This window comes from Mauremys mutica, chromosome 7 (genome assembly GCF_020497125.1).
Source record: "Mauremys mutica isolate MM-2020 ecotype Southern chromosome 7, ASM2049712v1, whole genome shotgun sequence".
Classification (NCBI taxonomy): domain Eukaryota; kingdom Metazoa; phylum Chordata; order Testudines; family Geoemydidae; genus Mauremys; species Mauremys mutica.
In genome coordinates this window covers 29,556,413-29,578,604 of record NC_059078.1, presented here as the reverse complement: position 1 = coordinate 29,578,604, position 22,192 = coordinate 29,556,413, and the positions used below count along the sequence as shown (strand labels likewise).

Genomic DNA, 22,192 nt, shown 5'->3' with positions numbered 1-22,192 from the left:
GTGGGGGATCCCACTGCCGCATTACCACTGCGAGGGGGTCCAGATGCCAAGATTCACCCCCCATTGCATGGGGAGGGGAGTTAATAGGCAGGAATGGACACCAGCTCAGTTTTATCTTGTCCCAGAGCCCAGCTTCTTGTCCTGGCTGTGGAGGGAGAGCACCCCCTATGGAGTGTCTGCTCCACCCTGGGAGGGGATAGCGCCCCCTACTGAAGGGCTTCTGTCCAATGTTCAAGCACATCTGCCTGTGCTTCATATGGCCAATTACTTCTTCACACTCACACAATTGTGCCTAGTGCGACCCGGACCCACCTCCCCCAATCAGCGCTGGTGGTGGTGGCAGAACCAGAAACCCCAACTCAACCTGCTTTGCCTTATTCTGGGTTTGGTCTTGGTGCTTTTACTGAAATTTTCCATTTTTCAAACCAAAAAGTGGAACAGTCAGCCAAAATCCCACCTCTGGTCTGTGCAGGAGCCCAGCTCGGGGGCCTCCAGCCAGGGAGCGGCAGAGCCCAGGAGCAGGCTGGAGGGATGGGAGATTTGGGCCCAGCTGCATGTCAGTTTCCAGTGTGGCAGCTGGGGTCCCGTACCCCACTGATGTCTCTCCAGAGCCGGTGAGCTGAAGCTGGGTCCAGCTGCACTGTCCCCTTTGGACCGGTGCCAACCTGCAGGGGCAGAAAACAGCAACATTGGGGCCTGGGATCTTGCTTTTTGCTGCTTCAGCCCCTAGGGAAAGGAGGAGGCAGGGTTGCACGCACACACGCTCCACCTGCTCTGGGATTCCTTGCTTTTACAGCCAGACAGGACACTTCTGATCCCAGCCCACACACAGCTGGGTGAGACAATCTGCCCCCACCCTGCACAGTTTGTACACCTCCCCCCAGAGCCACTGGCATAGGCCAGAACACTGGGGCAAATGGCCCTCAGCTCAGCTCCTTTCCGAGGTGCTGGAGCATGTCCTCACAGCAACCCCAGCATGCAGCCCATGTCTGGTGGTTGAGCTAGAAGGATACAGCCCAGCTGCAGTGGAAGCCCCTGAGCAGTAGAGTTTCTCCCCAGTCTCCCCTCGCACCCCCCCCCCAGGTCAGTTGTTCCCAGGGCAAATCCCTCTCCCTGATAAACATCCACCCCTCAGTTCCAGGCTGAATGTCTGGCATTGGCTTGGATTGGCCTTTGTCTGCAGGACAGAGAGACCAGGATCTAGCCCCTTCGGGACTTTCTGTGGGGGCAACTCGCTCGCCGGGGTTTCCAGCTGGGGCCTGTTCTCCTGGCTTCTCAGAGCGGACATGCCCCAGAGTTAGGTGCAATCTTTCTTGGTCTGGGAAGGTCTGAAGGGGCAGGGAGCAGAGATAATGGGGCTCATTTAGGGAGGTCTCCATCGCTACTCAGGGACCCTCCCACTCATCCCCACCTCCACAAACTAGCCCTGTCTTACCCAGGCTGGGGCACTAGAAGGAATAGGCTCCCACGAAGATGGTGAGGCGCAGCACCGAGCTGGAGCGGTAGCTCATGAGTGAGTTCATAGTCACCATCTCCAGGTCCAGCACGTATTCCCGGGGCCCTGTGACAGGCCGGGCCAGAACCAGCATCGCACTGATGTTATTGATTTGCTGCCAAGAGAGCAGATGAGTTAGTGCAAGGGGCGCTGGCTCCCATATGGCCCCATTTGGGGGTGGTGGGGAAGGGGACATGGGGCCTTTCCCCCTCCAGGGGGCGCTGACCCAACCAAATCATATTTCAGTGTAACTAAAGCGGTGCCCACTTCGTTGCTGACCCAAGTCAAGGTGTGGCCCCAGTGAGAGAGCAGCAGAGGAAGCTGTTGCCAGCTGTAGGGGGCACCAGTGACATCCCAAAGGGGCCTGGTTTTCTGCTTATCTTATTTCCTGATCCGACCCACCCCTCAAGCCCAGGGGTTCAGCCCTGGGTGCCTAGCCCTGGCCCTGATCAGCCACAGCCCCCACTTTCCTGTCACAGCAGAAGTGGGCAGCAGAATAAGGCCAGATTTTTTAAAAGGTGTTTAGGCACCTAACTCCCCTGGAAATCAAGAGCATTAGGCATCTAAATACTGTTTAAAACCTGCCCCACCCCGACTCTAGCCCTGCCCCTCACTAGCGCCATCCAGTGGACTGGCTCCAGCGCATGCAGGCTGGAGGGAATCCCCTCCGGCCCAAGGAGGCAAAGGAAAAGTGCCCTCCACACTTCACCCCCTTTGCCTCCTGCTCAGACTTCTCCCCTGCAAGTTCCTACTCATCTTCTGCCTGTTTCCTACAGCCCCCTACTATCCCCAGTAATAACTAGAGGGCATCCATAGCTTCTGTTGCCCAAGCACATTGCCCCCACCAGTGTGCCTGGCATCCCTCCGCCCCCTCTAGTTCAGGGATTCCCTATAACCCCTCATCCCAGGGGCTCTGTCTGCTCCCCCTTACTTCCACCCCATGAAACAGCTACTGCTTCTTTGGTTGGCTGGGTTTAGACTAATGCAGGAAGTCCTGCCTTCAGGGAAGCACCCACTGGCTGGTGCTATGAGCAATTCAGAATGTCCCGCCCTAAAGGAGGAGCTCAGGCCTACTGTCTGGGTTTCTGGATAAGCAGGACATGCCCACTGCCTGGTACTACGAGCAACCCAGAAAGTCCTGGTAGCAGCCCCCCCACTATTGGTAATTTGGTTAAAAGAGGAAGTCCTGCCTTCTGTGGTGGTCTGTCCTGTCCAGAGCCCCCCCTCCTGCTCTCCTCCCACTCACCCGGATGTAGAACTCCCCCTGCTCATTGCCAGAGCGGATCTGGAAGGCATTGTAGGCTCCAGGGTAGACGCTGGTGGCCTGGATCTGGAAGACATCGGAAGGGACGGTCCGGTCAGCTGTGATACTCATGTAACGGTGCACAATGGACGAGGGCTGCTCCCGGCACAGAGGGTTCGTGGTAGGGCACAGACAGCGGCTGTGAGGGTAGGACAAAGTTAGTGTGGGGCAGGACATCTGGGGTCCATCCCAGGGTCCATCCCTGGGTCTCTCACTGACTTTCCGACTGCTTAGAATTGGGTATTTCGGTAGGGTTGCCAACTTTCTAATCGCACAAAACAGAACACCCTAGCCCCGCCCCTTCCCTGAGGCCCCGCCCCTACTCACGACATTCCCCCCCGCCTCCCGCAGTGGCTCGCTCTCTCCCAGCCTCCCTCACTTTTGCTGGGGCAGGGGCTTGGGGTGCAGGCTCTGGGGTGGGGCTGGGGAATGAGGGGTTTGGGGTGCAGGAGGAGGCTCCAGGCTGGAGGGTGGGGACGAGAAATTTGGAATGTGGGAGGGGGCTGTGGGTTGAGGCAGGGGGTTGGGATGTGGGCTCTGGGGTGGGGCCAGGTCTGAGGGATTTGGAATGTGGGAGGGGTCAGTGGGTTGAGGCAGGGCATGAGGGCTCGGGGCAGGGGTGAGGGATTTGAGGTTCAGGAGGGAGCTTCAGGTTTGGGGGCGCGCTCAGGGCTGGGGTGCAGGGAGGTACAGGTGCTGAGTTGAGAGTGCGGGCTCTGGGGTGAGGCCGGGGATGAAGGCTTTGGGTGCAGGAGGGGGCTCTGGGTTTGGGGCGGGGGGAGGGCTCAGCATTGGGGCAGGGGGCTGGGGCACAGGCTTACCTTGGGCTGCTCCTGGTCAGCGGGGCTAAGGCAGGCTGCCTGCCCGTCCTCACACCACGTTGTGCGTGCCCCGGAAGCAGCCAGCAGGTCCGGCACTAGTGGGCAGGAGGCACTGCCCCCCCAACTCCAGTTCCCGGCCAGTGGGAGTGCAGAGTTGGGGTGGGGGCAGCGCGCGGAGCTCCGTGGCTCCCCTGCCTAGGAGCCGGACCTGCTGGCTGCTTCTGAGGTGCAACGCGGTGCCAGGACAGGTAGGGAGTAGCCTGCATTAGATCTGCAGCACCCCCGACTGGACTTTAATGGCCCTGTGCCGTTAGGGTCCCTTTTTGACCAGGTGTTCCGGTCGAAAACCCGACACCTGGTCATCCTGTATTTTGTCAGAACACTCATCCCTCAGCTACTGGAAAATGAGGCATTACTAAGCACAGCACTGGGGCCAGTACTGAGTGCAAGGGGAGAGCGCCCCCTACTGAGCCCCCTGACCCTGCAGCACGGCACCTCCTAGTGCCACATTGGTGGTTCCTTATGAGTCTCCATCCAGGGACAACCCTGCTTAGCTAAGGGAAACTACCCAGTCCCCACCCAGACTCACTTGTCAGACACCTGCACATAGGGCTCCAGGCAGCGGTTCTTCTCCACGCAGCGATAGCCCCCATGGAAATTGATGCAGCTCTGGGCCTCGGTGCATTGGTGGGTGCCCGTCTCACACTCGTTAATGTCTGCGGTGGGGAGAGACTGGGGTAACTGGAGTCAGACCCCCATCGAGATCGGGGCTCCTATTGTGCCAGGTGCTGCACAAACCCCACTGGGCCGGCTACCACACAGGACAACCTCCAGATCAAGGCTCCCACTGTGCCAGGCACTGCGCAGACACACAGTGACAATCTCTGCCCCAAAGAGCCCTCAGTCTGAATAGACATGGGGCAAGAGGGGAAACTGAGGCACCAGGCGAGGCAGGAACTTTTCCAAGGTGAGTAGCAGAGCCTGGAATAGAACCCAGGAACCCTGAGTCCCTGCCCATTCCTAGCCAGTAGACCCCCCACCACTGGAGGCAGGATGCTCTGGGCCCCAACAGGGATCTGTTCAGATCTTGGCCTCTCTCCTGGGATGACTGGCTCAGAGAAGGGGGAAAACCCAGAATGCGTTTCACACAGCTCTGCCGTGGCCCTCAACCCCAACCTACAGCCCCCTGCGATGCCAAGCCACCCCCTTTCAATGGCTCTTGCAGGGGTTTTGGGATTTCTTTAGGGCAGCAGGGGCTGCTCAGGGATGGGGCCAGCTGGGGTGGGTGGAGTGTCGTGGGGAGGAAGTAGCTCGGTGGTGGAAGCCCCTCCCAGCACTGGTACCTTGGCAGAGGCGGGTGCCCAGGAGCTGGTAGCCCTGGGGGCAGTCGCAGGAGAATCTCCCTGGCTCATTGATGCACTGGAACTGGCACAGGTAGCTGGAGTAGCTGCACTCATCAATATCTGATGGGGGGAAGCAAGGTGTGAGAGGGCCGGGTTCCCTTCATCTCCTAGTCCATCCCTGCCCCCGCTCCAGGAACCACAGGATTTGTCTGTGCCCATCAGCCTCACTAGAGATTCCCCCTTACCACCCCTCATAGCCAATCGGTGGGAAAAGAGCAGGGGGAGGAGCTAAGAAGGTCCCCAAGGCAAGGGAATGGGCAGGTGGGCGGAGCAAAGCAAAGGGGAGGGGCTAAATGGAATATGGGGAGGGAACATGGGAAAGTGGGAGGAGCAGAATGGAGGAGGAGGAGGAGCTAGAATTGGAGACATGAGGGGAGGAATTGCCAGCGGGGAAGGGATAAGGGAAATGGGAAGGGTTAAAATTTTGGAGGAACTGAACAGGAGTGAGATAAAAGGGTGGTAGCTGATATACAACAACATGGGGCTAGAAAAGGGAGGGGCTACAGCTATGGGAGGAGCTAGGCCTGGGGCATGCTAAAAGCAGGGGAAGGCTAGGATTGGGGGCTGGGCTAGGAGCAGGGGCCGGGCTCACCTACCATTGCAGGTGAAGCCGTCGCGGTCGAGCTCATAGCCCTGGTTGCAGCGGCAGATGAAGGTGCCATAGGTGTTGAAACAGCGCTGCCCACACGGCGCCCCCATCTCACACTCATTCACATCTGCAAGGAAAGCGCAGTGTGAGATCCCAACAAGCCCAGCACCAGGATGCAACTGCTTCTGGGGTGGGGCACGGTGGTGTATAACAGCGTTTAAACATTCACCAGGTGATGCAAATGGGAACAGGAACAAAACCCAGGAGTCCTGAGTCCCAGTCCCCCCCCACTCTAACCACTAGACCCCACTCTCCTGCCACAGCTGGGATAGAACCCAGGAGTCCTGGCTCCCAGCCCCCATTGTCCCTCTGGCAGGGCAGGTCCCTTACCCACACAGGAGCGGTTGTTGCTGGCCAGCTGGAAGCCTGGCTCACACTGGCAGGAGAAGGAGCCTGGGGAGTTGACACAGCGATGCTGGCAGTACCGGTACCGACACTCGTCGATGTCTGCCACACAGGAGAGAAGGGGTTAAACTCACATCCTCCGCCCCAGCCCCACTCCCTGCAGCACGGCGCCCCCGGTGGCCGGTGCCGACTCACCCACACACTCAGAGCCAATCTTGCGGTAGCCATCGGGGCACTTGCAGTGGAAGGCGCCGGCCGTGTTGATGCACTCCTGGCTGGGCTGGCAGTCATGCAGCTCGTACTCACACTCGTCCACGTCTGCAGGGGGCAGCAACAGGACATGCGGGGTTAGCCAGGGCAGACAGCCCCCCAAGCCGGTAGTGCCAGGGATCAGGCCCCATGGGTGTCCTGGACAGGAGTTATCTGCCCCATAGAATCACCAGCCTCTGCTTGGGGGGAAGCAGCTCCCTAACCCCCAGTGATACCAATCGCCTCCCTCCCAGTGTGCCTTGTGCCCCCCACGGACCTGAGGCTGTTCCCCCTGCCTGTCCTCCCCACCATTCCCTCCTCCCCCAAGCTGTGCCTTCGCCTGCCCCTCCCCCAGCCATGCCCCCACCTGTCTTCCCCCAGCCATTTCCCCTGCCCCTCTCCCAGCCGTGCCCCCGTCTGTCCTCCCCACCGTGTCCCCTCCCCCAGCCATGCCCCCTTGCCCCTCTTCCCCCCAACCACTCCCTGTGTACTCACCCAGGCAGGAGCCGTGCCCATCAGGCTCATAGCCCTGGGGGCAGGCGTTGTGACGGGAGGCAGTGAGTGAGGGTCGGGGAGGCCGGGGCCGAGGGGCACTGGGGGGCGCGGCATTCTCCGAGTGCACGTCATTGATGACGGAGGCTGAGCGCGGCAGGCACAGGTACCCGCCATAGTGATTGATGCATTTCATCTCCCCCTTGCAGGCCTCGGGGATGGTCTCACACTCGTTCACGTCTGGGGACAGGCCCAGGGTAAGAACACAGGAGTCCAAACCCTTCCTCCCAAGGGCTCACTACAGCCTGCTCCCCTCCCAGCCCTGGGGTAGAACCCAGGAGTCCTGGCTCTCAGCCCCCTCCTCCTGCTCTAACCCACTGGCCCCACTCCCCTCCCAGCCCTGGGGTAGAACCCAGGAGTCCTGGCTCTCAGCCCCCTCCCCCTGCTCTAACCCACTGGCCCCACTCCCCTCCCAGCCCTGGGGTAGAACCCAGGAGTCCTGGCTCTCAGCCCCCTCCCACTGCTCTAACCCACTGGCCCCACTCCCCTCCCAGCCCTGTGGTAGAACCCAGGAGTCCTGGCTCCCAGTCCCCTCCCCCTGCTCCAGGGCCACCCAGAGGATTCCGGGGGCCTGGGGTCTTCGGCGGTGGGGGGCCCCCGCTTCGGTGGTAATTCGGCAGTGGGGGGTCGTTCTGTTCCAGGACCCGCCGCCAAGGGCCCTGAAGACCCGCGGCGGTGGCTCCCTGCAGCCGAATTACCACCGAAGCGGGACCCGCCGCCGAAGTGCAGCCCCGTCTTCGGCAGTAATTCAGCGGCGGGGGGTCCCCTTTGGCAGTGGGTCCCGGAATGGAAGGACCCCCCACCGCCGAATTACTGCCGAAGACCGGGCTGCACTTCGGCAGCAGGTCTCACTTCAGCAGTAGTTCGGCGGCGGGGGGTCCTTCCGCCCCAGAGCGGAAGGACCCCCCGCCGCTGAAGACCTGGAGTGGAAGAAGCTCTGGGGACCCAGGCCCCGTGAGAGTTTTCCGGGGCCTCCAGAGCAAGTGAAGGACCCCGCTCCAGGGCCCCCGAAAAACTCTCGTGGGGGCCCCTGTGGGGCCCGGGGCAAATTGCCCCACTTGCCCCCCCCCATTCCCCCGGGTGGCCCTGCCCTGCTCTAACCCACTGGCCCCACTCCCCTCCCAGCGCTGGGATAGAACCCAGGAGTCCTGGTTCTCAGCCCCCCACCTTCAACCACTCCCCACACCTTTGCAGTGCTGTGTGTCTGAGTCCCACTGGTATCCATCTGTGCATTCCTAGGGGTAAGAGAGGGAGACGGTTACAGTTGGGGGTCCACAGGGAGTGGGAAACAGCCCCCCCCCAATATTAGGAGTGAAGAAATCAAAGGGCTGAACCAACAGTATCCCATTGCCCTTGAAAGCATTAATGGGCCCTGCAGGGTCAGGAGAGGAACCCAGGTGTCCGAGGCCAGATCAGGGCAATCAGGCAGCTAAGGGAAAACTGATCAGGCCCTGCACAGGCCCCACATGGGAGTAGGGCAGCAGGGACGGACGGACACAGAGCAGGTCTCATGCTCTCCAGCAGGGGGCAGCATGCACACGCACACAAAACTCTCCATAGATTTAATATGGTAACACGCTGATTGAATTTATCTCCCACACGAGACAAATCATAATGGTGGGGAAGGGGAAGAGAGGAAGGGGGGGGGCACAAAGCACCTCTGGTGGGGAGAGAAATTGGGGTGGGGGGTGTTGCAGGAAGCCACTGAAATAGAGAGGAGGGATGGGGACGATGGCACCCAGGGGCAAGGAATAGAGGGATGCAAGGAGCCCTGGTGGATGCGACCAGCTCGTTTGAGAGAAGCTCCGAAGAGAGCGACCGCTAGTTAATCCAACAGCGTTAGTGTCTCAGTTTGTGAGCAGTGGGGCTGTGCAGCCCAGTGTGTTATTCCAGGGTATCTCAGGGGCACTAAGGATGGGACCCCCTCCAATATACTGGAGTTTTGCTGAGGGACCCCTGTATACACAGTCCCCATGCCCCACCCCAGAGGCAGCTGCATCTCAGCATGGGGCAAGGGACCCTGTATAAACAGCCCACCCGCTCCACCCCAGAGGACATGTGCAGGGTGGGTGGCGCTGGCAGATTCTTACCGTGTAGCTATCAGGTTCCTCCAGCTCCTGTGCAAGTGCCGCGCCCACCAGCGCTGCCAGCAGCAGGCAGGAGACGGGCCACATGGTCCTGCCAGGGGTAAGGCAGGGGTTAGTGTCACTTGCCCACAGTCCTGCCTGTGCCCCTCAGACTGGACCAACAACCCCCAGACAGGTAATTAGAAACCCCTCTCAATTGGATCTAACCAATGGCCTGGTATCCCCGCTATGTATCATTGGCTCTGTACTGCTGAGAATGAAGGCAAGTCCCCTTGGTTCTTGGGGACAGGGATCCTGTCCCTGCACCTGCCATGGGGCCGAGCGCACCCCACAGTGCTCTGGAACATATGGAACATGGATCCCTCTCCCTGCAAGCTGAGGCTTCCCCCGCCATCTCCTCCCCCTCCCAGTATCCCAGCACCCAGCAGATTCAAAGCCAAAGAGTTTGGTGGGGACACTTTGGCTCAGAGCATCCAGACCACTCTCATTCCTGTCCCCACTTGGAGTCCATCCAGCCCCATTTGGAGGGTGATGAGGGAGGAGCGGGGACCAACCCTGAATGGCAGCCCCTCTCCATACATTGTATCTTGCCCTTCTCACTGGGCCTCCCCCGACACCCCAATGGCAGAGATCCTTGGAGTTCTGGATCCCTTGGAGGTTTCACAGCTAGGTTCAAAGTGAGGGCATGTCACGAGTTGGAGGGTCTCAGCATTGAGTCCCCATTATAATCCAGCCAAACAGGCATTGCCAGACTAGGCCTCAATGGCTGGGATGGCAGGGGGACCACAGGTCTGGAGTGAGGAGGATCAGCTGAGTGGGCTGGAGGGGAGGGAGCCCAGGACTGGGAGGGCAGGGGACTATGAGTCTGGATTGAGTGGGATCGGATGAGCGGTGGGGGAGGGCAGAGCCCAGGGCTGGGAGGGCAGGGGACTATGGGTCTGGATTGAGGGGCACTATCCAAACAGAGGCTAAGGGAGTTTATCAACTCCTCTCCTGAGGCAGGAGCTCTGGTCAAGTCTGGACTAATTATAGCCTCTCCCTGGCTATGAATAGCCACCCACCCACCTCCCAGACCTTCTGGAACCCAAAGCCCCCTGGCCAACCCAATTTGTGGGAGGAGGGGACCCCAGAGCAGCCATCAGCAAATCAGAGCTGTGGGGAGCCAGGATATCCCAAGGCTGGGCAGGAACATTGTAGCGTGGTGGGGGACAGGGTATTGGTGTTAGCAGTGGGATCAGGGGGAAGGGGCATCCTTAGGCGATGGAGGGGAGTAAAGTGGAGATGCTCCCCCCAAAGTACATAGCAGAAAGTATGTGTGGATGGTTCCAATGCACAGCCTGGCGGGAGCCTTCTTACTGACCCAGCAGTGTTAATATTTATGTCTGGCCGGGTCTATAATTAGTCTCCGGGGCCTGGAGCCCTGCGGCCTCTCCCAGCCAGCCAGAGCACATGTTAGGGAACATGGGTGTGCCCTAGAGGAGTGTACAAAATGACACCTCCCCCACCCACAGCCACTCTGGACCCCGCTCTCCGGCTGTTGCCCCAAGGCCTGGTATTGCAGGGAAGGGAGGGGGCAGACTGGAGCTGCACTGCTGGACTCTTCCTACTCTCCTCTCCCCTACCCCAAAACTCTGTCCTGCTGCTGGAAGAAGATGGGTGAGAGAAGAGCCCTGCCTGTCTCCTGCACAAGCTCTGATTGGTTGCTCTTCCCCAGGGGGCGCAGCATTGGGGAGGACAGCCAATCAGAAGGGGATCCCACAAAGGGCAGGATCTCCTGAGACTTGTCTCCAGAGGGGCTTTTCTGAGAGAGCTGGACATAGGTGGTGGGGTAGGGATCAGGGAGAGACCCTGACAGCAAGGGAGGCAGGCTGCGGGGGGATGGACTGGGACGGATCCCAGCAGTGGGGGAGGCAGGCAGGCAGTGCAGGGAGTGCAGGCTGGGGGGGATCCCAGCCTGGAGGGGCAGGAGGTGAGAGGTGTAAGGAGCACAGGCTGGGATCCCAGCAGTGGAGGAGACAGGGAGTGCGGGGGGGAAATGGACTGGGAGGGATCCCAGCAGTGGAGGAGACAGGGAGTGCGGGGGGGAAATGGACTGGGAGGGATCCCAGCAGTGGAGGAGACAGGGAGTGCGGGGGGGAAATGGACTGGGAGGGATCCCAGCAGTGGAGGAGACAGGGAGTGCGGGGGAGAAATGGACTAGGAGGGATCCCAGCAGTGGGGGAGGTGGGGTGTGTGGAGAACATGGGATGGGGGGAGGGGAATTGGGGAAGGATCCCAGCAGTGGGAGGCAGATGGTGTGGGGAGTGCAGGGTGGGGGAGGGATCCTGACAGCAGGATCCCTGGCAGGGAGGGAGGTGGGCACTGTTGGGGATTGTAGACCAGGACACAGATCAGAGAGGGATCCCAGCCATGGGGGAGGCAGCAGTATGGGGATCACAGGGCAGAGGAGGGATCCTGGCAGTGAAGGAGGTGAGTGCCATGGGAAATGTAGGCTGGGGCAGGGATCAGACAGGCAAGGGAAACAGGAGTCGTGGGGAGTGCTGGCTGGCGGGGGGAGAATTGGGGAGAAATCCCAGCAGTGGGGAGATAGGCAGTGTGGGGAGGGGAATTGGGGCAGGATCCCGGAAGGGGGGAGGGGAATTGGGGAAGGATCCCAGCAGTGGGAGGGCAGATGGTGTGGGGAGCATAAGGGGGGGAAGGGATCAGGGAAGGAGCCTGGTGGTGGGGAGGGAGAAATCAGGCAATGTAGGGTTCGGCCAGGTGGGGGGCAGGCAATTAGGTGATGAGGTGGGGGAAGGGGGGCAGTCTAAACTTTGGTCCAGCCAAAAATCTTACCCCCCCCTCCATCTCTGAGCTGGCTCCGTTAGGGGTACTCTCCCTCCCCCCCCCCGCTAGGGGTCAGTGGGTCACAAATGGCTTATCTGGGCCTTGGGGAGGGGTCTGACCTGGCGGGGTCCCGCTGACCCAGCACCGATCCCAGCCCGTCCCGTTAGGACCCCCCCCGCATCGCTGCCAATCGCGGTGCTGGTGCCACGGATACAAAGGGGGATTCCCAGGAGTCTGGGGCGCAGGGCGGCCCTGGGTGTTTTCCTGCTTTTAAGGATAACGCCACTCGGGACCCCCCTCCCCGCCGGGCTCGAGCCATACACGGCCCGGTCCGCTCCCGGGGAGCCCCCCAGTGACCCCTGCTCGGCTCGATCCCCTCCGGCCCCACTTACCGTCCGGGATCGGCCCCCCGCCCCCGTGCTCAGGCCGGGGGGGTCCGGTCTGCGCCCCCCGGGCAGGACGGTCTGCCCCGATCCTCCACGGCCGGGCGGGCGCACACGGAGCGGGCGCTGGCGGCCGAGGCTCTCTGGGAGAGACGCGCTGGCTCCCCCCGGCCCCCCTGCCCCGAATTCCTGGCCCCGGGCCAGCGGGACCCGCCCCGCACCTGGATCCACTTACAGCCGGCGCCGCGCGCCCCGGGCCGGCCAGCTGCGAGACTGCGCCCCCTGCAGCCCCTGCCCCAGTCCTCCCCTCCACCCCCGCCCCTATGCAGCCCCATCCGCTCCACCCCATCACCTCCACCCCCGCCCCTATGCAGCCCCAGCCCCCCCACCGCTCCACCCCATCATCTCCACCCCCGCCCCTATGCAGCCCCAGCCCCCCCACCGCTCCACCCCATCACCTCCACCCCCGCCCCTATGCAGCCCCAGCCCCCCCACCGCTCCACCCCATCACCTCCACCCCCGCCCCTATGCAGCCCCCCATCACTCCATCCCAGCCCCCATCACCTCCTGCCCCAGCCCCGCACTGCTCCAGCCCAGCCCCCATCACCCCCTGCCGCTCTACCTCCTCACCTCCTGCCCCATCCACTCCAGCCCCATCACCCCATCCTCCCCACAGCCCCGCTCCACCCTCCTGCCCCTAAGACCCCCAACCACTCCACCCTCACCCCCATCAACCCTAGACTCCTCTGCCCCAGCACTGTTCTCTTTTGCTCACCCCAGACACCCACCCACCCATCAACACCCAGCCTCCTTCCACTCCCCCCTCCACACACTCCTGCCTCTCCCTGGAAATCCCTGCCTCCACAACCTGCCACCCCCATGGAACCCCCACCACTCATCTCCACCTCTGTCCCCCCCTTCCCATCCATCTCCCTGCCCCCAACCTCCACCCCATCCCAGGGAGTGGCGACTGTTAATCCCAAGGCACATTTGCCCTCCCCTGACATGCCCCACCTCAGCAGGGGATGGGGGTTCTGTGTCTGTGCATTTACCCCCCGGCCACTCAGCAGCACCCCTGAGAGGGGTAAGGCCCTGTTTGCTGTCTTGCCCCCAGCCGGTGACCTTTGCTGACTTACACAAGTGGCTAGTGAGTTCCTCGGGGGAGGGGGGAAAGAGCCCAGAGCCCCCCCAGCAGAGGTGTGGACACCCCGATAGCCTTCCCCAGTGTTAAAGCCGGAGAAGTGCAACATTGTTTTTAACCCAGAGGTTAATTAACCCTGGGACCAAACAGCCACAGGTCTCCAGGTCCAGCCTGGCTACCTTCGGGAAGACACTTCAGTCCAGCACCCATGCCTGGGCTCAGCACGGGGGTGACATTCTCTGGCCTGGGCCAGACTAGCTGCTCTCATGGTCCCTTCTGGCCTGAAGATCTATGGATCCAGGCTGGATACATGCACGCCAGGCTGGAGCCCAGGCACAAGACTGTGGCTCTCCCCCCTCCCCCCGATGGAACTTCAAACCTGTTCTGGAGGGTCTTGGCTCCCAGCCCTCCCCCTGCCCTAACCCCCCAGACCCCACTCTCCTCCCAGAGCTGGGAACAGAACCTAGGAGTCCTGGCTCCCAGCCCCCCCCAACCACTAGACCCCCTCCCCGAGTTGGGCTAGAACCCCGGAGTTCTACGCGGAGCTCTGGGAGCTGGGGCGGGGCAGCGGTATGGTATGGTGCCCCCAGGGACTCACTCAGGAATGGGGAGGCGCAGACAGAGCCGCCCCCTGGGGAAGGGATTAGCTGCACGGAGGCTCAGGTGTTCTGTCTGAGCTGGCACTGGGCCCCTGGGCAGGGTCGTCTGGAGAACAGAGACATGTGGCTGGCGGGCGGGCGGGCGGGCGGGCGGGGGGGGTGGTGGGAATCAGGACTCCTGGGTTCTATCCCACACAGACTCCCGCCAACATGTATCCCCTGCCCCCAGGGTGCTCCCTCAAGACTTTGGCCCTTCATTTCCTATTTAAATTTTAGAGTAAATTATGGTAAACAGAATCAATGACACAGCTGTGGCCCTCAATCCTGGCCCATAGCCCCCTGCTAGCCCAGCCCTAGGCTCCCCCCCCCACAGTTCTGCCAGGGCCCCTCAATCCTGGCCCATAGCCCCCTGCTAGCCCAGCCCTAGGCTCCCCCCACAGTTCTCCCAGCGCCCCTCAATCCTGGCTCACAGCCCCCTGCTAGCCCACTCCTGGGCTCCCCACGAGCTGTATGCAGGGATGTAGCAGTGTGCGGGGTGAGATCTCAGGTTTGTTCAGCTCCAGGGTCTGTGTTTCTCCCAAAGCCATGCGTAGAGCTGAGGGAGTCGTCCCCCCCCCCCTCACACACACACATCTCGCAGTTTCCCCGTAGCATGGGTCACCTCAAAGATGAGTCCTGGAAGGAGCTGAATTGTGACCATGGGGAGGCAGCAACTCCTGGAAATGGCTCCGCTGCAGCCGCCCACCGATGTCAAAGGACGGGGCAGGCGAAACCGGGCTGGCACTGCAGCTCCAATCCAGGGGGGTGTTGGTGGTGGGGATACCTGGCCGGGCCCGTGGCTCTGATTGGGGGTAGGGTGGGGATACCAGGCCAGGCCCTGGCTTTGATCGACAGGGTGTCGGTAGTAGGGATACTGGGCTGGCTCCGATTGGGGGCTGGTGGCAGTGGGGATACCAGGCCAGGCCCGTGCTTTGAACGAACCCTAACAAAAACTCAAATCCAACAAATGGCTCTTCCATTTATTTTCCAAAATGAGCTAAAACGCCGACGATGGAGAGAGGGAATCTTGGGGGAGGCAGCGCACGGCCCTGGGGAAGTGGCGGAGGGTGGGGGCTTCACATCAGGGCTCCCAAGATGCAGTCCAGGTAAACAGAATACGGGCACAGAGATCCGGCAGAAGGATCAGTGGCAGAGCAGGGCATTTAAAACAGTCAGGGCTCCCCCTGCTTGTCAGTCGTGGTACATCTTAAGCAGGCAGGATTTGATGGTGCTCATGTACCGATCCCAGAGAGCCTGGTGCCTGCGGGGAAAAAACTGGGATGTCAGATGATAGCACTGAGACACGTCCGTCTCTGGGGTGGGGCCTGGAGGCTGTTTATACAGGGACCCCTCACCTGGCGCTGATATGCAGCTGCTCTGGGGTGGGGTATGGGGCTACATATAAGGGGCTCTGTCATCTGGTGCTGAGATGCAGCCTTCTCTGGAATGGGGAGCACAGGCTGTTTACAAAGGGATCCCTCACCTGGTGCTCAGATGCAGCTGGCTCTGGGGTGGGGCTGCTGGTTAACAGCTGCCATCAACGCTACCCTCGAGTTTAGGAGGGGAAGAGTCTGTGTGCAGTGATTTTGGCGGTAGCGGACCCCACGTCCCTGGTGGGCGGCACCTACCGGAAGGCGTCCAAGGTGTGAGCAGATGTCATGTACTGCGTCAGGAAGAGACGGAGGTCGTTCAAGGTCCATTTATCTGACTTGCAGGGCTCAATGAACTGGGGAGAAGGGGGAAAAGGAGTCAGAGACAGCCTGGGTTCTGGGGGCAACACCCCACAACCTCACCCCCTGCTTGCTGGGAATTGGGACTGGCTGGCTCGGGGGGGGGGGGGGAAATGGGACCTGGGGCATTTCCCCTCTAGGTGCCCCTCCGAGTCTATAATTCCCCATGCGGGGTGAGCTGATGGGTCTCAGCCCAGTTCCCAAAGGGCCAGAGTCCCCAGATTAGCCCCCCCTTCCCGTCCTGGGCACTAACCAACCTCCTGCCCCACCAGCATGGAAGCTGGGGGGTGATCAGGCCATGAAGGTCAAATCTCCCTCTTCCCTCTCACTTCCTAAGCATGCGGGGCAGCATGTGTTCCGGGGGCTGGCTTCGGGGGCATCCAGGTGCCACGCCATCCCCGATTCACCCACAGACATTAAATCCTGGCGGTGGAGAATCTGAGAAGTCAATGTGTGTGGGGGGGAGGAGATGGGGTTGGTATATATGGGGCAGTGTATGGGAGGGGTATGTCCACCAGTCAGTGAAGACCCCTGTGATCAGGTGTGGGGGGCCATGACCGGCGGGGGTGGGAAGGGAATGGGATGGGAGGGAATGCATGCAGGGTGGTACCTTTTCCACTAGGTCGATGAAGAAGTCGCGCACGTCCTTGGTGTGGATCAGCTTGGAGGCCATATTGACCAGTGCCCGTGACAGGTTCTGCGGGGCCCAGACAGGTCACCAGCGAGTCACGGGGGCCCTCACGCCTCAGGGATCTGTGCAGTTACAAACCACCACCCCCTACCCCACAATTCACACACAGGGGAAGGGACTCACTGGTGTCGCTCAGTGAGTTGGTGACTGAGCAGGGGAGAGAACCCAGGAATCCTGCCTCCCAGTTCCAAGCTGGGAGAGGGGTAGGGGCCGAGGGTGGAGCTGGCTCCTGGGGACACCCCAAAAGGAGAGGAGGATGGATCTGAGGGGAGGGTGTCCATGGCCCCAGTGCCCCCAGGCATTCAGAGCCCAGAAGGCTAATGGGGCCAGGCAGCCTGACTCAGAATCCCCCTCTGGTGGGTGCCTCAGGCATGGCAGGTGCAGATGGAGGTGGGGGGTTCAGGGGGTCCAGAGCAGGCGGCTGCGGCACCAGGCAAGCCAGGCCGTGGGCTCCAGCCCTTCACTGGCACACGGGGGATCCATGTGATCAGGTAACACAGAGGAAACGCATTGATAGGTGGTGCCAACAGGGGGCACCACTCAGAAGCCTGGCCACTGAAGGGGGCTTCTTGAACCAGGAGGGGGGATCCCCCCTCCACATTCCCATTACTCCCTCCTTGTCCTCCACCCCTGGCCCCAGGACACACCTTGAAGTTGGCCTCCATCTCGTTGTACACCGAGATCTTCCCGCGCAGTGACGTGCACACCAGGCTGCAGAGGGACAGAGAGGTCAGGCCCCACACCAGGGGTTCGCCTGCTGCCAGCTCTCCCCAGGCCTGGGGCCAAGAAACGGCATCACATATGGACAGGACAGACACCCCCCAAAATGCTACTTCTCCCAGCTCCACCACACGCACTACAACACAGGCCACATGGGGAAAAGAACCCAGGAGTCCTGGCTTCCAGCCCCCCCCCACTCTAACCCACTAGAGCCCGCTCCCCTCCCAAAACTGGGATTAGAACCCAGGAGTCCTGGCTCCCAGCCCTGCCCACATCAGGCCTGTACCTCTTATGCAGATCAAGCAGATCCTTATCAGCGATCAGCACCTTGAGCTCCTTGAGTTCCTGCAGGAATTCCTTATCCAGATCCACATCCATATCGTCCACATTGGAGTCTGGGGGGAGCAGGTGGACAATGGGAGAAGGCTTTGGGGTGGGGGTGGGTGGCGGGGGCTGTTTATACAGGGATCCGTAACTCAGCACTGATTTGCAGCCACCTCTGGGCTGAGGCGTGGGAGCTGGTTACACAGAGGCGGGAATAAGTCTGGGACCACAGTGGGTAGCTCCCAGTTCCAGGGGAAGTCCAGCTGATGCATTCCCCACGGCACAACCCCGCAGAGCCAGGCTGAGCTACGTGTGATGTTGCCTCCCCCCCCACACACACCCATGGAGTAAGATGACATTGCAGGTCCCCATAGCACCACCGGGTGGTTTTTAATGATTGTGCCAGGAGCTGTCCAGGTCTCCGATTTGCCCCATCTCCTCCCAAGCAGAGGGTCCCCACTCTCACCCACGGCTCCCAGTGTCCAGTTCTGGATCATCTGCTCTGCACAGTAAGCGAAATCCTCAAAGGTCAGGAACTGCAGCTTCTTCTTGCCTGTCTCGAAGCGGCTGTTTGCGAAGAAGACGATGGCAGCATAGTCCCTGGGGGTGAGGTAGGGGAGGGTGTCGTACACTGAATCAGAAAATTCCTCTGTCCCTACCTCCTGCCCCACTGTCTCCCATCCAAACACTGACCCAGATCTGAAAGGGTGGCTTAGAGCAGCTCAGGTCTGTGCTGAGCAGGCCCAGCTGACGGTCCAAGGGTTGCAGGCTCGAGCCCAGGGTTCCAGATCCTGGAGTCATGTGATCGTTTCTGCTTGACTGTGCAGAGAGCCTGAGCTGATTGCTTAGAGGGAGGTGCCCCAGGGCCTCAGGCATCCTAAGGGGATGTTATTTCCAGCCTCACTGCTCCAGGGAGCCTTAGCCCAGCAGAGGGCTCTGTGTAGTGTAGAAGGGGTCAAGCCAACCCAGCAGAGACACTCTAGGGGCAGAGCTACATCATGGTGTGCCCCACTGGTACCCCCGACCTGTTACCTGGCTAGCCGGTCTGACAGCAGGAAGTGCTGCTGGATGTTCTCCACCAAGGACCCCCGCATCTCCTCCACCACCTTAAACACCCGCTTGAAGTTGTCAAACTGAGGAGGACACCAGTGGGGGGGGAGAGAGTCAGAGCCCTAGAGGGGAAGGGCCCCATATCCCATTCCCCCCACCCTTAGCCAGCCAGCCCCAACCCTGGGGCCTGATAGGAGACACTGCCCCAGAGGATCCTGGGAATCCCCTACCAAGGGTCCAGATAGGTGTCATGGTATAGGAGGCTCATGGGAATCCCCAGCCTGTGTCCTGATGCTCCAGAGACTCATGGGAGTCCCTAGTCCATGTTCTGCCAGGCTGCTGCCCCAGAGGCTCATGGGAGCTGCCGGCTCAGGGCCTGAGGGTAGCCGCTGCCCTACAGGCTCATGGGAACCCCTGGCCCGTGACCTGATAGCAGGGCCGGCTCCAGACCACAGCGCGCCAAGCAGGCGCGTGGGGCGGCATTGTCCCGGCAGGGCGGCATTTGGCTCCGGCGGACCTTCCGCAGTCATGCCTGCGGGAGGTCCACCGGAGCCCCGGGACGAGCGGACCTGCCGCAGGCATGACTGCGGAGGGTCCTCTCTTCCCGCGGCTCCGCTTGAGCTCCCGCAGGCATGACTGCGGCGGGTGCGCTGGTCCCGCGGCTCGGACGGAGCTCCCGCAGGCATGCTCCACCGGAGCCGCGGAACCAGCGCACCCGCCACCGGAGCCGCGGAAACAGCGCACCCGCCGCAGACACTTCTGCCCCGGCCGCGGGACCGGGGAAGGGCGGCGAGCGCGCCGCCCTGCTTGGGGCGGCGTAATTTCTAGAGCCACCCCTGCCTGATAGAGACTCATAGAGCTGCCAGTTTGGGTCTAATGGTAACTGCTGCCCCAGAGGCTCATGGGAGCCCCGGGCTGAACCATACCTGGCGACGGCAGCTCTTGAGGGTGATGCCTGTCTTGGTGCTGACGTCATCTAGGTCCTTCTTGGTGCCCTTGGAGAGCTTCTTGCCCAGCACCTCACGCACGAAGGCCTCGTCAAAGGCATAGTACCTGCCGCCGCAGGAGTGGGAGACAGAGGGCACCTCAGCTGCCCCCTCTCTGCCCCTCTGGTGCTTCAGACACCCCTGTGCCCCCAGAGCCTCAGACTCCCCCAGTGGGACCTCAGACACACACCCACCACCCAACCTTGGCCCAGCTTCCCCTCCCCCATTCAGCCATGCGCTGGGCTTCCTCCCTCCCCGAACTTGGGACCAGCTTTTCCCCCCAGCCTCAGGCCCAGTTTCCTCTTCCCTTCTTTCCCCCAAGCCTTGGGCCAAACTTCCCCAACCCCCAGCCTCCCCGCTTCCCTCCTGGCCTTGCCCCCTTCACTTCCCCACCCAACCTCCTGGCCTCCGTCTGGCCTCCCTCCAGCCTTAGGCCCAACCCCCTCCTCTCCCAGCCCCATACCCCTCACCTTTCAATGAGCATGGCCTGGCGGGAGGGGGGGATCTGAAAGTGTAGCTGGTGGATGAGCTTGGAGGGGGTGTGCAGCAGGCGCTCCAGCATGTGGAAGGTGCGGTAATGATCCATGGTGTCGCTCTGCAGCACGTCCACCGTGGCCCCCGTCTGCTCCAGGATCCCGCTGCGCAACCGCAGGCTCACTGCATCACTCACTGGGAGGGGGAAGGGGCTGAGGTCAGCAGGGTCAACCCTACACCACATCACTCATTGGGAGGGGAACAGGCTCAGAAGTCAGATCAATGTGTGGGGGGGGGGCAGGGCCAGACCTCATCTCTCACCACTCGCTATCGGGGGACAGGGTCAATGGGACAAGCATCTTATTTCCCTCCTTGGCATTAGTAAAGCAACAGGGTAAACTGAGGCACAGATGAGTTGCTGTGGGGGGAGAACATCCAGAGTTACTCTTCTCTCAGAGCTGGGGGTAGAGTCCTGAAGTCCTGACATCCAGCCACCCATTGCTCTAACCCACTAAGACCCTAATTCCACCCACAGGCCGGGGCAGAATCCTGACATCCCACCCCCCAACCCCCATACCTGAGTACCCATCCAGCCAGAGCTGGTACACCTCCTCATCGATCAGCGTGGTGTTCCCCACGAAGATGTCCAGGTCGTTGGTCATGGCCCAAGGCACCAATTCAACCCGGCCAAGGCTCCAGGAGCAGGACCCCAACTCCCAGCTGCCCCCTGCTGGCCTCCGGAGAAGAGACACGGAGCCTATGGGGAGAGAAGGGGGCAAAGTGGGGTGGGTCTAGTAGAGCAGGGGGACAGTCGCATCATGGGGACCACCCCCTGATACAGTAACTGAGAGCCAGAGAGTCCTGCCTCTAGTCCCCCTGCTCTACTAGGCGCACTCCCCTCCCAGAGCTGGGACAGAACCCAGGAGTCCTGACTCCCACCCCCACTCCTCTCCCAGAGCTGGGGATGAACCCCAGAGTCATGGCACCCAGCCCCACTCTGCGTTAACCACTAGTCCCTGCTCCCCTCCCAGAGCTGGGACAGAACCCAGGAGTCCTGGCACCCAGACCCACCCTGCTCTAACCACTAGACCCCACTCCCCTGCCAGGGCGGGGGATAGAACCCAGGAGTTCTGGCTCCCAGCTCCCCCCCCGCGGGGCACAAAGACGAACCTGCGGAGCTGTCCCCCAGCTGACACTTTCCATATGACCCCGGAGCTGTTTGCTTCCAGGTCGCAGCAGCAGCATGGCTGCACGCATCACCCTGCACGGGGCGGAGCCATCTGGGGCTGAGCAACTCGGAGCCAGGACACCGGGGTTCTGTACCGAGCTCTGGAAGGAGGGGCGGGGGAGCAGACTCCGATCTGGATCTGCCGCTACTCCAGCCTGTGATTTAACGTGGTTTAGGGAAATTGCGGGGGGTCCCGGTGCTCCCCTCTGCAGGCTGCACCTGGTGTCTCCGGGGTCTCCTTTGTCCTCTGCAGTTCCAGGGAGGATTTCGGGGGCGGGGGGGGTGGAGCTTTCTCCCCTCTGAGGCTGTGCAGAGGGCAGACTCCCCGGTTTTCTCTTTAGCAGCTCAATTGCAGCCAAATTCCCTTCCGTTCTAGAGGGATCCCTGGCTGGGAGCTGAGATGCAGCCACGTGGGGTGAGGCGCGGGGGGGGGTGTTTATGTAAGAATCCCTGCACTGTGCTGGGGGCATTGGGGTCAGCACTGACTCCGAGGGGCGAACACCCCTAAGAAACACTCCGCCGCCCCCATTTTCTGCGGAGCTGGATTCTCCTGGTCTCCTAGGCCAGCCCTGTTCCTGCCCACTTGGAGGTCTCCCGGGGAGGGGACATTCCATAACCCTGAGTGGGGTGCGTTGGGGTCTCCCACTCCCAGCCTCTCATCCTACCTCTCCCTTTCCTGCCTTGTGCCCATGTTCCAGCTTCGCTTCCCTCCCCCCGCCCATGTCCCAGCGGGAACACAAAGGCCCTTTGTTCCCACCAGTCTTGGCATTGCAGGAATCTGGATCTATCTGCCAGCCATGGCCCAGCTACTCCCCAACCCCCGCTCCCTGCTAGGGAATGCCTGGGTTCAAGCCCCACTTCCTGCTACAGATTCCCCCCCCCCTGCTATTGAACCCCCAGCCCTCTCCCTGCTAGGTATCACCCCCCCACACTCCTGGGTTCCACCCCCAACCTCCTCCCTGCTAGAAAACGCCCCCCCCCAGATGCTTAGATTCAACTCCCACCCAGACCTCCTCCCTGCTAGAGAATACCCTGCCCCAGAGACCTGGGTTCAAAGCCCCTTTGCTCCCTGCCCTCCACCTCTTCCCTTAGCCCCT

General features: G+C 61.3%; 2 protein-coding genes across 2 annotated transcripts; both read right to left on the bottom strand.

The window, feature by feature from the left end:
- Nucleotides 1-112: 112 nt before the first annotated feature.
- Nucleotides 113-12,280, bottom strand: EFEMP2 (EGF containing fibulin extracellular matrix protein 2). The gene is made up of 12 exons (XM_045023886.1): nucleotides 12,123-12,280; nucleotides 8,908-8,995; nucleotides 8,004-8,052; nucleotides 6,761-6,997; nucleotides 6,212-6,334; nucleotides 6,002-6,118; nucleotides 5,619-5,738; nucleotides 4,963-5,082; nucleotides 4,209-4,335; nucleotides 2,742-2,937; nucleotides 1,436-1,610; nucleotides 113-665 (listed from the first exon to the last, which is right to left on the bottom strand). The coding sequence occupies exons 2-11, from the start codon at nucleotides 8,989-8,991 to the stop codon at nucleotides 1,449-1,451; spliced, it is 1,335 nt and encodes a 444-aa protein (XP_044879821.1). The 5' UTR covers nucleotides 8,992-8,995; nucleotides 12,123-12,280; the 3' UTR covers nucleotides 113-665; nucleotides 1,436-1,448.
- Nucleotides 12,281-14,851: 2,571 nt separating this feature from the next.
- On the bottom strand, nucleotides 14,852-21,824 carry LOC123374619 (FGF1 intracellular binding protein). The gene is made up of 11 exons (XM_045024782.1): nucleotides 21,038-21,824; nucleotides 20,445-20,624; nucleotides 19,864-20,062; nucleotides 19,334-19,460; nucleotides 18,390-18,490; nucleotides 17,824-17,957; nucleotides 17,320-17,428; nucleotides 16,961-17,024; nucleotides 16,233-16,319; nucleotides 15,521-15,618; nucleotides 14,852-15,153 (listed from the first exon to the last, which is right to left on the bottom strand). Exons 2-11 carry the CDS (start codon nucleotides 20,527-20,529, stop codon nucleotides 15,084-15,086), a joined length of 1,074 nt encoding a protein of 357 aa, XP_044880717.1. The 5' UTR covers nucleotides 20,530-20,624; nucleotides 21,038-21,824; the 3' UTR covers nucleotides 14,852-15,083.
- Nucleotides 21,825-22,192: the final 368 nt, after the last annotated feature.